Source organism: Theileria equi, chromosome 3 (assembly GCF_000342415.1).
Source record: "Theileria equi strain WA chromosome 3, complete sequence".
NCBI classification, from domain to species: domain Eukaryota; phylum Apicomplexa; class Aconoidasida; order Piroplasmida; family Theileriidae; genus Theileria; species Theileria equi.
Window position 1 is genome coordinate 21,749 of NC_021367.1, and position 11,993 is coordinate 33,741.

The following is an 11,993-nucleotide window of genomic DNA, read 5'->3' on the forward strand; positions in this document are numbered from 1 at the left end:
ATTGCATAAGGCGATACGACTATTGTGTACAGCACAATGTTTTAGATAACCTCAGGAAAAATACCTGCGAGGTCCTTTCTAGAGCCAAGTACCATTTTTTGGTGGGTTGCAAGAATTTGTAGGTGTGACGAAATGAGGGTCCAAACATTTTTGTGAGCCACTTATTGGTATAAGACCAATACAACTTGAATGCATGTTCATCAACTCTATTATCAATAACAGGTAAATCCACGAGTTTTACGTTACAGTTTGATACAACATTCTTGTTTGGAAGTTCTGGTAGTGGGTGTAAAGTAACATTTTTGTCAGCAGATGCATCCCTGAGAATCTGGCTCCACTTCTGATCACTGTCTGGAAGAGAAAGAAGGTCTTTACGCCCAAGGTTGTTTATTATTTCCACACACCTTGGATCTCCCAAGTATCTCAAAATTGCTGAGATGTTAAAGAGCTTAAATATGTTCACACGGTCAGGTGACGAGTAATCAGACCAGCAATCCAGCATTTTGTTGAGGTCATCAACAAACTTTATACCAGATGGTAATGTAGGAGGGTCTTTTAGTTCCTCTTCCTTTGTGACATCAACAACTTGTAATTCTGTATTGTTTAAAACCATTGGTGCACTGCTATCGCTGAAGCATCCATTACCCAAAGTTAGCAATTTATCAACCGGTCGTAATTCTGTGGATTGTGAAGGCGCACAGAAGGGTACCAGAGAGTCCATGCACTTTTCTGCAAGGTTTGAGCTTAGTATCATGTCCTGTATTCTGCTTGTGCAGTATGACTGGAGCATTGACAAGTCAGATGAAATATTGTTCAGGGTAAGTGACATGCTCTTTATGTTGTCAAGGTTTACGCTTTCGGAGCTCAATCTTGTCAAGAGTGTAGAGAGGGATTCCTTTGAATCTTGATCTTCCTGTTGCTCGTCTTGTTCTTCTTCCTCCTCTTCTACCTGTGGCTGTGGTTCTTCCTCATCTTCCTGCCAATTTCCATGCTCTTGTTGTTCATCATCAACTTGCTCCTGTTCTTGCTCATCTTGATGATGCGTTGGGGCTTGAAACTCCTTGGCAAATGGACAAGATTCTACTTCGGATCTCTGTTCTTCCCTGCGCGGTGACTGTTTGAGCACACATCCTTTCACAGTTTCTTTTACAGGAAAACCATAATCCTCCCTAAAGTTGTCAATCTTGATTTCGTCCTCGGATTCGTCAACCACAATTTCACCAGCATCAGCCCCTGCTTGTGCAACCAATGCCCTGCTACGGCGCCTAAATTTACAAAGTGGAGATGTTAGTTTACCCATTTCGTTAACAAAGGATTCCTTTTAAGAAAGTGATTAGTGGTACATGTAAAACACAACGTGCTCGTAGATTAGAACCGTGACAACAAAGGTGCATATCTAAATCGCTGCCGAATAGTGGCCATATGCTCAATTTTGCGATATTCCTTCAACCATTCCTCAATTAGCGCAGTTTTTGCATACAAACGTATTTGTAGGTGGTAGAAAACACGGTACCCGGAGTTTGGCCCTCGTAAATGTATGCACTGGCAGTTTCTCGGCTTGCGCCTAGCACATTTGAAACGCGGGTCTACAAATTGCTTAGAAAGTGCTCAAAACTGGATCTGTAATGGTTTTATCGAGTGTAGAAATCTAAGGCGACTGCCATGTTCATCGGCGTTTACGGCTGCGCCCATTGCCTCAGTAGAGTATCATGTAACTATAACTTTGTCATTAGATTATTTTTATTCTGCATCTTTAAAATGTCATACGATAACGGCCGTCTTCGCTTTTTGGTTTGACGATTTTCTCCCAGTTCTGCAGATTTAGTAGGTGGAAGAAGCACTAACCTTGCATAGCAAATCATAGAGCATACTGTAGTTGTTTCGCATGTCTACCTTTGTAATTTTGATATGGATCCACTCCTTTTCGTCTAGTTCCCGGATGGCCTAAGTTTGGTAAAGAAAATAGCAAAGACGAACCTCGCCGTAGTCATCAACGTTTGGGTACTTTAGGACCTTTGTGGAGAGTTTTGCCCTGAGACTCGTGTAATCAATCATCCAAAAGGTACCTGGCCATATAGTACTTTACAATGGCATCATATAGATTGAATGCGGTGTCTTCTACTCGAGTTAGCTCCTGAATAACTTCTTCCTGAATGCCAACTCCAAAGTTGTTGCCATCCTCTATCCTTGGCACATTTAGTTGGATCCAAAGTTTGATATTGCCCAGCTGAACGAGAGTCTATCTCAGGGGCAAACTTACAATTTCTATGAGCTCCGAAGCCTCCAACTTTATCTTCTCAAGTTCGTTAAAGATCTGCTTGTGAGACGGGACCAAAGTTTGGTTCTCCTGCAGCAACGTTATAGGATGATTGATACGAGAACAAACCTCATCTAATGACCGCTTTGGCTTCTTGCTCGCAGAATCCTTCCCGGAAATACGTCGGTAAGATTCTTTATCCAGATCATTCGAGTTGAACAGGTATCCATTCTTGGCATTTTCACTCTGTTGTATTTTTTGACAAAACGTTATGGAATACTTACTATTACTGAATTAAAATACAAGATCTTTTGCGGAATACGCTCGCGAAGCGAGGTAATTGCTTGGCGCGTGATTTCCTCCTTAAAAGAGGAGTAATTTTCCTTCACGCTCGTGTCTAAGGGTTCAATCTTATCCACGGATACTCCATTTAACTTCTTTTCCATCTCTGTTATAATATTAACTAGAGCCTGCTCGCTTTCCTCCTGCAGCCCTATCCATGCACACTATAAAAGGTAAAAGTAGTTTAAATGTAAATAAAAAGCGACAAAATTTTATGGTTTCGCATCTACACTGTAGAATATGATGATCCGGATTGTAGTTTTCCAGAGAATTTATCCAACCTAGCCTTGAGCATGTCTTTTGCAGCAAGAACAAAACCCAAAAATGGAGGACTTGGTTTAATGGGTGTGGATGTATATTCCGGGTGGAATTGTGTGCAGAAGAAGAAGGGATGATCCGGAAGTTCTGCAATGCTCATTCTATTCCCAGTGACATCCTTTCCTGAGAAAACAACACCCGTTTGCTCCAGTCTCTCAATGTACTTTGTGTTTACTTCGTACCTGTGTCTGTGTCGTTCTACAATCGTATCACTGTGATCGTATAGTTTATGGGCCAATGTATCCTTCTTTATGACTGTAGTCTTACTTCCTAGGCGCATAGTACCTCCTTTGTTGTTTTCGCCAATGTACTCTGGCATTGCAATAATGACCTGATGTTCTTCTGGAGCATTCGTTTCCTCTCCATGACATGCATTTGGCTCGAACTCCATCGCTATATCAACGATGGCCAACTGAAGTGCAAGACATATACCCAATAGGGGTATCTTGTTTTTTCTACAATATCTTGTTGCCAATCTTTTACCATCAAATCCTCTCGTACCAAAACCACCTGGAACCAATACACCATCAACTCCCTTGAAGTTATTAACAAAGGTCTCGGATCCATAGTCGGATAAAAGTGTGTAGTCAATCCAACGGATCTCCAATCTCAAGTTTGACTCAAGTGTCGAATGCTTTAGGGCATTTAAAATTGATAGGTATGAATCACTAGAAACGGTATACTTTCCTACGATTCCGATAGTGACAACATCATTTTCAGGGTTTCTACAGTAGCGTTTCCAATGGTCAAGAGTGTAATGGAATGGCATTGGATCGGAGGATTTTGGAGTAAATTTTAAATGCTGTATGGAATGTATAAATTGTAAATATTCTCACCTCTAATATAGATTCTGCAACGTTTTGCTCGTTCAGAATAAGAGGTACATTGTACAAATCCGTAGTGTTGTGAACACTAATAACATTCTTTGCCTTTACCTGAGTGAATAGGGCGATTTTCTCTCTAGTTTCCTTTGTTAACTGATTTTTGCAGCGACAAAAGATCATGTCTGGCTGCAAACCACGTTCAAGCATCGCCTTTACAGAGTGTTGAGTTGGCTTTGACTTTTGTTCCTGAGAATGTCCAACAATGGGAATGTAGGATAGGTGGCAAACGCAAATATTTTCAGGTCCTACTCTCAGGCGAAGCTGTCTGAGTGTTTCAATGTACACTTCAGACTCAATATCTCCTACAGTGCCGCCAATTTCCAGTAGACAAATCTCGGGGTCCTTCCAGTTTAGAATGTCTACATGTTTGGTTGATACATTTTCAACCCAGTCAATAATCTCATCAACAACGTGAGGTACAACCTATGTGACGTTATTATGGAATTTGTGGCATACCTGGACAGTTTTCCCCAAGTAGGCTCCTCGCCGTTCCTTGTCGAACACACTCCGGTAGACCTTGCCAGATGTAATACTATGGTCACGTGTAAGTCGAAGATTCAAAAATCTTTCGTAATTTCCGAGGTCCAAGTCGGCCTCTCCACCGTCTTCCAGAACATAGACCTAAATTGCTGTTGAGGTTGGTTTTTTGGGCTTACCTCTCCGTGTTCATCAGGAGACATTGTTCCGGCATCTTGGTTAAGGTATGGATCGATCTTCACCGCGGTACAGGATATATTCCTCGACCGAAGAACAACGCCTATACTACTGAGGAGGGTACCCTTGCCGATACCGCTCATGGTACCTCCTACCACTACTACATACTTCATGTTTACTATTATAAATATACTAAAACTGTAAAAATGCAAATTCCGGCGGTGACTATGAAAACATTGTAGAATAATTTATAGTGCCGCAGCGTAGTTCGGCCTTCCTAGGCCAAAGTGACGCCATTATATATTCTTTAGACCAGACTTGGAATTTACGAGACATCTGCCTAGAAATACTTCGCGGAAGTATGTTATGTAAGGACCAATGGGAGACTGATACACATCACCTAGACGGGAATCTTCTTCCTATGGTAAACTTACCCTTTTCGTTGTTATTATAGTATTCCTTGAGAGTTTCTGTTAATGTATATGATGGACTATAAATGCAAATGCATGTATGGCCGAGATTTGGTAGATTCATGTGCATATAAAACTAACCTACGGTCGGAACATTTTCGGGATAAAATTTGTCAATGTGTTCATGGTCTACGGGGACACATATTCTGCCTGCACGGATTTGACATTGTTAGTGTAAAAATACCAGTTTTGGCATGGACACAGAATGGAGATTTCAGCAAATGCCCAATGTCCTTTGTGACGTTTACATCAAGCCTTGGATAAGAGAATGCGATTACAATTTCGATAAAGTAATAAGGGAATACAGAAGGATCCCTCTTTGATTGATATTCGTGTGGATTTGGTAGCGATAAAGAATCACAAAGTTGGTTGAATAGAGATAGTGAATCTCTTGAACCACCGTTAATGGCGTCTTGTATCAATTTACGCGCATGCTGTTGCTTTTCCGGTATGTATTCCAAAATTGTAGGTAAATGCTTCAAACTCAAGAGGTTTTGTTCAACAAGTAGATCCTTGAAGTTACTGTAACATACATCAAAAGATCGTTGAACCAGGGGATGCTGTTCACAGCTGAAGAGGCTAACCTTTTTGACGTAGCCATCACCACCAGTGATCAGATTTAGATACTCAATGATTGCAATTCTACCATCAGAAGGCAGTTCTCGTGCCCTTTTGTCACACACCCAGCAATGAATGCCACGACGACCACTGTAAACCCACAGTATATCCTTGTATCCAAAGTCCACTTGCAGTGTCTTTGTTATGAGTTCCACTGCTATTCTTATAAATCTCCAACATTTCCTACAAATTTTCTTTTCCGTACAACATGTTCTAAATTCGTCATAATCATCCATATCTATATCAAAAACTAGTTCCCTTTCAACAGCTCTAAAGTCTCCGCCGCTCAATTGCATTAACGAAACTCTTCTATTATATATAGCGCCTGCATTCCTATGAAGCCATTAGAGGAAGCATACCTATATCAAACTTGAAAGGAACAGTATCTCTCTCGCAGAGCGTTTGGTAAAACTGGTCAACTCCTTCATATGTCTAAAAGCATCAGTCTTTAGCATATAACGAACCTGCCATCTGATGTAGACTTCGTTTGTATCGGAGGAAGTCTCTCGTTGATATGTTAGAGATATCTCACGTTTGCAGAGAACATTTGAGTCTGTGAATATAGAGATGGAAATCCATGTTACACACTAACCTTCGTATGACACCCATCGAATAAGCTCCTTCACAGGGCACAAATGCTCTATACAAGTGTATATTAGCATAAATTGTTTATTAAATTAAGTCAATTAACGCGACTTACTGTAATAGAAGCGAAGGTTGGCTTCAGTTACAATGGAATCGTCACTAATCGGCATCGTAGATATATAAAAGCAAGGAGGTGTACTAGTTACATCGATACATAGCCAAACAGCTTCAGGAATAATACTAAAATGTGCAAACAAAAAGCTAGCAGCGCGTGGTTTCGATCCACGGGCCTGGGGGTTATGAGCCCCCCACTCTCCCTCTGAGCTACGCTGCTTTATGGTAGACACCATATCTTTGGCTTAAGGGACAATTTTTAGAATAATTCTAGTCGCGTTGCAGTCAAATCATTCGATATAATTTTCAGTCTCTCCTCCCATTCCAAAGTTCCCCTCGTTATTAAATGATTCTTCAAACTGGCCATTTGATTCTCGCATCTTCTTGGATAAAAAGATGATCTTATGAGCGTCGTTGTATGTATTAACTGCTACTTCAGCTATCTTTCTGAATGAATTATCCGCTCCATCTAAGTTATTATGATTGCGGTAATGTAATATGTTCTAACCTGAGTTCATTTGGAAATACCGCAAGCTACCAATAATCAGGACTCGCTCACCAACGCTAGATGTTTATGAAATCCAGATTATTAAACGTACTTTGCAAAGTTAGATATGTAATCCACAGTCCTATCGCCATAAACTATAACCCTGTGCCAGTCGGTGAAAGCGACCCCGTTCTTCATGCGCTAAAAATAAATGTGTAGCGAATAGCATACAATATGAGAAACTATATAATAGTAAAGTTATATATACGCATATTCTGATGGAGTCCAAATTCTTTTGATAAAGAATGGAATCCACAAACACCTGGCATAAGTCAAAACACTCACCTCAGAAGTACCTACTGAAAGTTTAATGCATTTTCCTCTATTAAAACTAATAGGATCATGAATGTGCCCTATTCTTCCCAAAATTGTGACTTGATTTACGGTATAGCCCCTCTGAATAAGCATTTTGTAAATAAAAGAATTAAAACGAACTAAATTCTGTCTGTCTCTGGAGAAATCATTATCTTGATTGAAGTAATGTTGATTTTCATTGCTAAAAAAGTCATCTGGCATGGAATCATCGGACATCCACAGTCTTCCATTGGATTTTAGCGTCAACCTGGGCAAATTCGAGTAAACGAATGCAGATTGCCTTTGTATATTTATACCATATACCGAGTAGATAAAGATTAATATAAGCGGAAGCTGCATTGCGATAAAACGATTCATTATAGCAACTGGAGTAGAATTCAGGTGGTCCCCAGAGGGTGATTCTTGCAGGTAGAAAATCCAAAACTCATTTGGGCAAGAAATGCGGACAAGGCCTTCCAAATAGTTTATTCTGGACAATCTGTGGATCTTTACGTTTCACCAATGTGTAAAACTCCTATATGTTTTTATCATCCCAAATGCTCATTACCTCGAGACGACGTTTATAGTGACCTAAAATTTCCTTTGTGTAATTGTAGCGGTATGTTATGTTTTCAGCAGTTTTGAATTCGTCTTCCCTACGGAACGCACACTCTAAAAGTTCCATCTCACGATAGTCCATGTTCTACACAATTGATATGAAGAATAATGACACTTACCTGAAAAAACTTCAGTACTCCGAGATCACCATTAATGTATAGTATACACGAAAATGAGCTAGATAATGCATGTAAATGGAAGAATATTCACGAACAGACATACCTTGAATCTATGCAGGAATTAACCATTTTAATGATAGTTTCCGAGTAGTTAACAAAGTCTATCGTGAGATTCTGAGCTGTTTTGATATCTTCAAACGATTTAGAGTCAATCCTACGCGCAAATTCTTACTATATAATCAGTATATACCTGTGAATAAAATAAAAGAATAAATCCGTTTCGCTAGTTAACTCCAATTTGATCAAATGTTCCTGGAATGCAATATTAGTATAAACACCTAAACGAACATTTCCTATCAATCTGAACGTTAAATTCATGATCTCTCCTTGTAAAGAACCCTTGTATTTCACTTCCACCTTGCAGTTGTTCTTGTAGAGCACTTCACATCCTTCAACTGAGGTCGCGTTAAGGCCATACACATTGACTTACCAAGTGACGGATCCTTTAGTTTAGTGTCAAACTTTATGAAGTCACACATTGTACCAAAATGCTTAGTGCAACGAAATAAACGGGGTTCTTACAATGCACCGGGATTCTTTACTATCGCTGAATTCCAAACTATTTCATTATTTTGCACTGGCTTCGTATTTAAAAATTCTTGCACTTCTGAAGTGAATACAGCCTTTTTAACATTCATGTGTAAACTGAGACCCAGCACCCGGTTGGGATGTGTACGCCCACGACTTCTAACGTGTGTATGTCCTCAATTTGCATGAGTTAGCGGGTGATAGGAGGGATTGTCTATTAAAATATAAGATGAATGGAGTTTAATCCACTTTTAAAATCCCTGCCCTTTAATATCATTCTCTGGACCGGAAAAATATGCACTGTAACCATAAAATCGTTGTTTTTGTTCTTTAAATCGATATTTCGAACATCTACTGATATTTATGCAAACGTTCAAGATAACTTAAACAAACCTTATGAACATATCCTAATACTGGGACCGAGGAACTCTGGAAAGAGTAGCCTCTTATATCGCATTAAATTATCGGAATTTATCACTATAGTAAGAATATTCATAAGCTTAAACACCCTTTTAGGCATCTACATCTTCTACAGTTGAAGAAAATTGTGAAATCTGCAAGTACTGTATGATGTCCGCGAGGGACTGTGGTCATGATGACTTGCAAGATTATGATAAATTCTATATAAAACTCTATGAGCCAGGATATAACGATTCTGTATCTGTACATCAAGAATATATGCAGGTAACGTGTCATTTCTCCAAACATAAACGTTCAGATTTGCGACAAAATTATATACGTGATCGATTCCGTCGGTGATTTTCATTACAGAACAGTCCAAGAAGAGATAATAACTCTCATATCGGAACATCGCTACCGCAAATCTAACCCAAAATATGTCATCTTTATAACGAAAAAGGTTGGTAATTCTTAAATAGTTATAACATGTAGGATATCTTTGGAGGCGCTACTGTACAAACTCTCAAAGAAGCACTAAAGGTGCCAAAGGATCTTGAAAACAGGTGAATATAGGATGCAAATAACAATGTTTTGCAGATTTATTATTCTTCAGGGGAGCGCCCTAACCGGCGATGGAATCTCAAAGGTTCTTGAATTTCTGCTTGTGGACACTAATCCCGAGACAAATGGTGAAAAATCGGATTTAATTACTCTATAGTGTATGTCTATGGTACCTTTTATGTATTGCTAGCCGTTAGAAAAGAGATAAAGAGTGTGTTCTCTGTTAGCAGTGGTTGGTTCTGCAAGTGATAATTTATGTAGACACAGAATGGATCCTTACCCTGTCTAGGAATTTTTTTACTGTAAAATCCTCAAAGTAGTTTGGATAATCTGCAGTAGACATGAAATATGCAACGATGAAGATAGTAACCTGTAACCTCGTTATCCGCCTATATATTTGTATAATTATTGGAACATTGATTAACAAACATTTATGTCAATGATATTTTTCATCTCAAACGCGCTTGTTGTAGCTCCAGTGAGCAATAAAGCCAACAGCGGGAAGCAGAATGAAACGGAAGGAACCTTCATGGTGAAAATTCCATTCTACCTGTGAGTCTGAGTCAGCCGAAAATTATCCAAATCCAGCTCTTTATTAGTCGGTTTAAGATATGTTGACGGATATTTAGACTGAATGTTTTAAATGTGTGGTGCCGTCTATAATAAAAGTTACGGATATGAAGGTTTGACCTGTGTTCTTGTATAGATATAAAGAAAATAAGCAGTTGTTCCAACTGGATCCTGCAGGATTAACAGTGTCTAGTAGACAGTCCAGTGGCATCTGTAGAATCCAGCTGAGACAACTGCCTGTCTTCCATGTGATACACACATCATCACTCTAAGGACTTATAAAATCACGTATGATCTTTAGAAGTTTATGTCACCCACTCCGCTGGCAGTATCCCCTTCTAATCTGACCTTCCACCGTCGCATTGCTAAAGGGGCGTTTGGAGTTGTGTATCTCGCTACAGATACTATGGGCAATAAATTCGCAGTAAAACGCACAAGAAAGTTGTTTGTATTGCACATACATGAATTTTGGTATGTAAATATTCTGAGAATACTTTTAGCGGAAAAAAGAGGTCCCGTGAATTGGTCAATTTGGGTATATGCAATGGAGCAAAAAATATCGTTCGTTATTTTGGAAGCTTCTACACAATAGATCCCTTTGGAAATTGCATGCAAAACTCTCTATTTGAACATTACCAATACAATTTGAGGTGCTTTATAAGAACAAAAAAAGCAACTTTGGAGAAAAATAAACTTGTGGAAGATGGGCACAAAGAACAGATCCCAGGAACTAGGACAAAAAGCGAAAACAATGCACATAATTTGAACACAGAGGACCACAAAAATGTGATTGAAATACCAGATGATTCAATATTTCAAGAGGATATTGGGAATCAACCGCAAACTTGTCCTCGAAAAGATACCAATTCTCATATCTCAACAACTGTTAGATACACGTTCAAAAGTAATGTTACGAATGTTTCAAACATTTCCGATATCCTGATTTACGTATTAAGGAATGTAGCGATAGGAATTAATGAAATGCACTCAAGAGGATTAGTCCACAGAGATTTGAAACCAGACAACATCTTGGTAATCTCTCAGAGAAATAAATATATTTGCAGATTGATAATGAAAATAACCCAAAGGAAGTGAAAATTTGCGATTTTGGTAAGAATTATATATATATTACAGAGTACAGGATCGTCAAAGAGAATTGTGAGAGCTGGCAAATATTTTGATGAACCGAGAAATTTTTCAACTCCTTACATTTGTTCAAGATGGTATAGAGCACCTGAGTTACTGTTAGGTTCAATCTCATACGGGGTAAGAATATGTTCTATCATCTAAACATGTACAGTCGTCTGTGGATAACTGGTGTAAGTTAGGGTTGGAATCCTCATTCTAATGTAGCATTTGGGTGTATTTGTGCGGAGTTGTTACTTCTTAAGCCATTGTTTGTTGCACAGGGAACGTGAGTCCGAACCATTAATTATCTCTGTACAGTTCAGATGCACATCAATTACTCACTCTGATGGATATACTTGGAACTCCAAACATGTTCGTTTACATGCATATGTTTACACAAAACAGGAATGAAATAGAAGATTTATTCAAAATGATTCCGAAGATTGGGATTGTAGTACTTTAGTGTACCTGGAAAATAACGTTGTAGAGACGCAAGTTGGAACATTTATTCAGTCTGTATCAATCAGAAGGGGCTTTAAACACTATTTTAGATAATTCATCGAAAGGGTAACTCTTGTATGCGATGTTACTTGTTATGCTACAGAAATGTTAAATTAGAAAGAATAGCATTGGTAGCAAAATTGCTCTTGAAATGGTTCAGCACTTTTAATCACATTAAAAACACAAACAGGTGTCCTAGTGATAGAATCTCGATAAAACAAGCCATAGTACTGCTAAGTTCATGATATTGTCCAGTGGCGAGCCATAGCGTTTTAACCTTAGTAAAAGGTATAGGAAGAAAACAAATGGTAATTTATAAACAAATTTGATATGTTTAATCCTATACACAAAAATCTACCGTAAATTATGTCTATGGAATATTTTATACTACACACACTATGTGGACTTGGTGATGCAATTATCTAG

The 11,993-nt window shown here is 38.8% G+C and overlaps 9 protein-coding genes across 9 annotated transcripts, besides 1 other annotated feature; 2 read left to right on the forward strand and 7 right to left on the reverse strand.

Moving 5' to 3' along the window:
- Nucleotides 1–19: 19 nt before the first annotated feature.
- On the reverse strand, nucleotides 20–1,331 carry BEWA_000230 (hypothetical protein; the record flags this gene model as incomplete). Its single annotated transcript, XM_004830228.1, has 1 exon — nucleotides 20–1,331. The coding sequence occupies exon 1, from the start codon at nucleotides 1,298–1,300 to the stop codon at nucleotides 20–22; it is 1,281 nt and encodes a 426-aa protein (XP_004830285.1). The 5' UTR covers nucleotides 1,301–1,331.
- Nucleotides 903–1,035: a sequence feature (CT-rich).
- Nucleotides 1,332–1,746: 415 nt separating the features above from the next.
- Nucleotides 1,747–2,722, reverse strand: BEWA_000240 (subunit of proteaseome activator complex, putative). Its single transcript, XM_004830229.1, has 7 exons — nucleotides 2,542–2,722; nucleotides 2,387–2,503; nucleotides 2,261–2,347; nucleotides 2,067–2,227; nucleotides 1,978–2,032; nucleotides 1,846–1,944; nucleotides 1,747–1,813 (listed from the first exon to the last, which is right to left on the reverse strand). The coding sequence occupies exons 1-7, from the start codon at nucleotides 2,701–2,703 to the stop codon at nucleotides 1,754–1,756; spliced, it is 741 nt and encodes a 246-aa protein (XP_004830286.1). The 5' UTR covers nucleotides 2,704–2,722; the 3' UTR covers nucleotides 1,747–1,753.
- Nucleotides 2,723–2,825: 103 nt separating this feature from the next.
- BEWA_000250 (CTP synthase, putative) lies at nucleotides 2,826–4,628 on the reverse strand (the record flags this gene model as incomplete). Its single annotated transcript, XM_004830230.1, has 4 exons — nucleotides 2,826–3,719; nucleotides 3,754–4,224; nucleotides 4,258–4,422; nucleotides 4,458–4,628. 4 exons carry the CDS (start codon nucleotides 4,626–4,628, stop codon nucleotides 2,826–2,828), a joined length of 1,701 nt encoding a protein of 566 aa, XP_004830287.1.
- A 373-nt stretch (nucleotides 4,629–5,001) lies between these two features.
- BEWA_000260 (DNA primase small subunit, putative) lies at nucleotides 5,002–6,478 on the reverse strand (the record flags this gene model as incomplete). Its single annotated transcript, XM_004830231.1, has 6 exons — nucleotides 5,002–5,075; nucleotides 5,110–5,868; nucleotides 5,903–5,975; nucleotides 6,008–6,096; nucleotides 6,136–6,183; nucleotides 6,244–6,478. 6 exons carry the CDS (start codon nucleotides 6,476–6,478, stop codon nucleotides 5,002–5,004), a joined length of 1,278 nt encoding a protein of 425 aa, XP_004830288.1.
- A 54-nt stretch (nucleotides 6,479–6,532) lies between these two features.
- Nucleotides 6,533–7,461, reverse strand: BEWA_000280 (signal peptide-containing protein; the record flags this gene model as incomplete). Its single annotated transcript, XM_004830232.1, has 5 exons — nucleotides 6,533–6,711; nucleotides 6,751–6,806; nucleotides 6,842–6,930; nucleotides 7,075–7,185; nucleotides 7,225–7,461. The coding sequence occupies 5 exons, from the start codon at nucleotides 7,459–7,461 to the stop codon at nucleotides 6,533–6,535; spliced, it is 672 nt and encodes a 223-aa protein (XP_004830289.1).
- Nucleotides 7,462–7,468: 7 nt separating this feature from the next.
- On the reverse strand, nucleotides 7,469–8,527 carry BEWA_000290 (hypothetical protein). Its single transcript, XM_004830233.1, has 7 exons — nucleotides 8,311–8,527; nucleotides 8,169–8,275; nucleotides 8,071–8,132; nucleotides 7,924–8,034; nucleotides 7,821–7,878; nucleotides 7,652–7,786; nucleotides 7,469–7,618 (listed from the first exon to the last, which is right to left on the reverse strand). Exons 1-7 carry the CDS (start codon nucleotides 8,357–8,359, stop codon nucleotides 7,529–7,531), a joined length of 612 nt encoding a protein of 203 aa, XP_004830290.1. The 5' UTR covers nucleotides 8,360–8,527; the 3' UTR covers nucleotides 7,469–7,528.
- A 59-nt stretch (nucleotides 8,528–8,586) lies between these two features.
- Nucleotides 8,587–9,526, forward strand: BEWA_000300 (ADP-ribosylation factor, putative). The gene is made up of 5 exons (XM_004830234.1): nucleotides 8,587–8,890; nucleotides 8,925–9,092; nucleotides 9,127–9,267; nucleotides 9,300–9,370; nucleotides 9,405–9,526. Exons 1-5 carry the CDS (start codon nucleotides 8,642–8,644, stop codon nucleotides 9,523–9,525), a joined length of 750 nt encoding a protein of 249 aa, XP_004830291.1. The 5' UTR covers nucleotides 8,587–8,641; the 3' UTR covers nucleotide 9,526.
- An 18-nt stretch (nucleotides 9,527–9,544) lies between these two features.
- BEWA_000310 (signal peptide-containing protein) lies at nucleotides 9,545–9,899 on the reverse strand (the record flags this gene model as incomplete). The annotated part of the gene is made up of 4 exons (XM_004830235.1): nucleotides 9,545–9,607; nucleotides 9,649–9,698; nucleotides 9,739–9,757; nucleotides 9,798–9,899. 4 exons carry the CDS (start codon nucleotides 9,897–9,899, stop codon nucleotides 9,545–9,547), a joined length of 234 nt encoding a protein of 77 aa, XP_004830292.1.
- A 445-nt stretch (nucleotides 9,900–10,344) lies between these two features.
- Nucleotides 10,345–11,621, forward strand: BEWA_000320 (protein kinase domain-containing protein; the record flags this gene model as incomplete). The annotated part of the gene is made up of 8 exons (XM_004830236.1): nucleotides 10,345–10,382; nucleotides 10,439–10,970; nucleotides 11,003–11,048; nucleotides 11,080–11,204; nucleotides 11,239–11,257; nucleotides 11,292–11,334; nucleotides 11,385–11,438; nucleotides 11,483–11,621. The coding sequence occupies 8 exons, from the start codon at nucleotides 10,345–10,347 to the stop codon at nucleotides 11,619–11,621; spliced, it is 996 nt and encodes a 331-aa protein (XP_004830293.1).
- Nucleotides 11,622–11,993: the final 372 nt, after the last annotated feature.

Coding starts and splice junctions, on each gene's coding strand:
- BEWA_000240 (XM_004830229.1), bottom strand. CDS start 2,703: ATGGAAAAGAAGTTAAATGGAGTATCCGTGGATAAGATTGAACCCTTA. Junction 2,504..2,541: donor TGTATTTTAATTCAGTAATA/GTAAGTATTCCA, acceptor AAAATACAACAG/AGTGAAAATGCCAAGAATGG. Junction 1,814..1,845: donor TCTATGATTTGCTATGCAAG/GTTAGTGCTTCT, acceptor CTAAATCTGCAG/AACTGGGAGAAAATCGTCAA.
- BEWA_000290 (XM_004830233.1), bottom strand. CDS start 8,359: ATGTGTGACTTCATAAAGTTTGACACTAAACTAAAGGATCCGTCACTT. Junction 8,133..8,168: donor CGTTCAGATTGATAGGAAAT/GTTCGTTTAGGT, acceptor ATTGCATTCCAG/GAACATTTGATCAAATTGGA. Junction 7,879..7,923: donor AATTCCTGCATAGATTCAAG/GTATGTCTGTTC, acceptor TGCATTATCTAG/CTCATTTTCGTGTATACTAT.
- BEWA_000300 (XM_004830234.1), top strand. CDS start 8,642: ATGGAGTTTAATCCACTTTTAAAATCCCTGCCCTTTAATATCATTCTC. Junction 8,891..8,924: donor TATCGGAATTTATCACTATA/GTAAGAATATTC, acceptor ACACCCTTTTAG/GCATCTACATCTTCTACAGT. Junction 9,093..9,126: donor TACATCAAGAATATATGCAG/GTAACGTGTCAT, acceptor ATAAACGTTCAG/ATTTGCGACAAAATTATATA.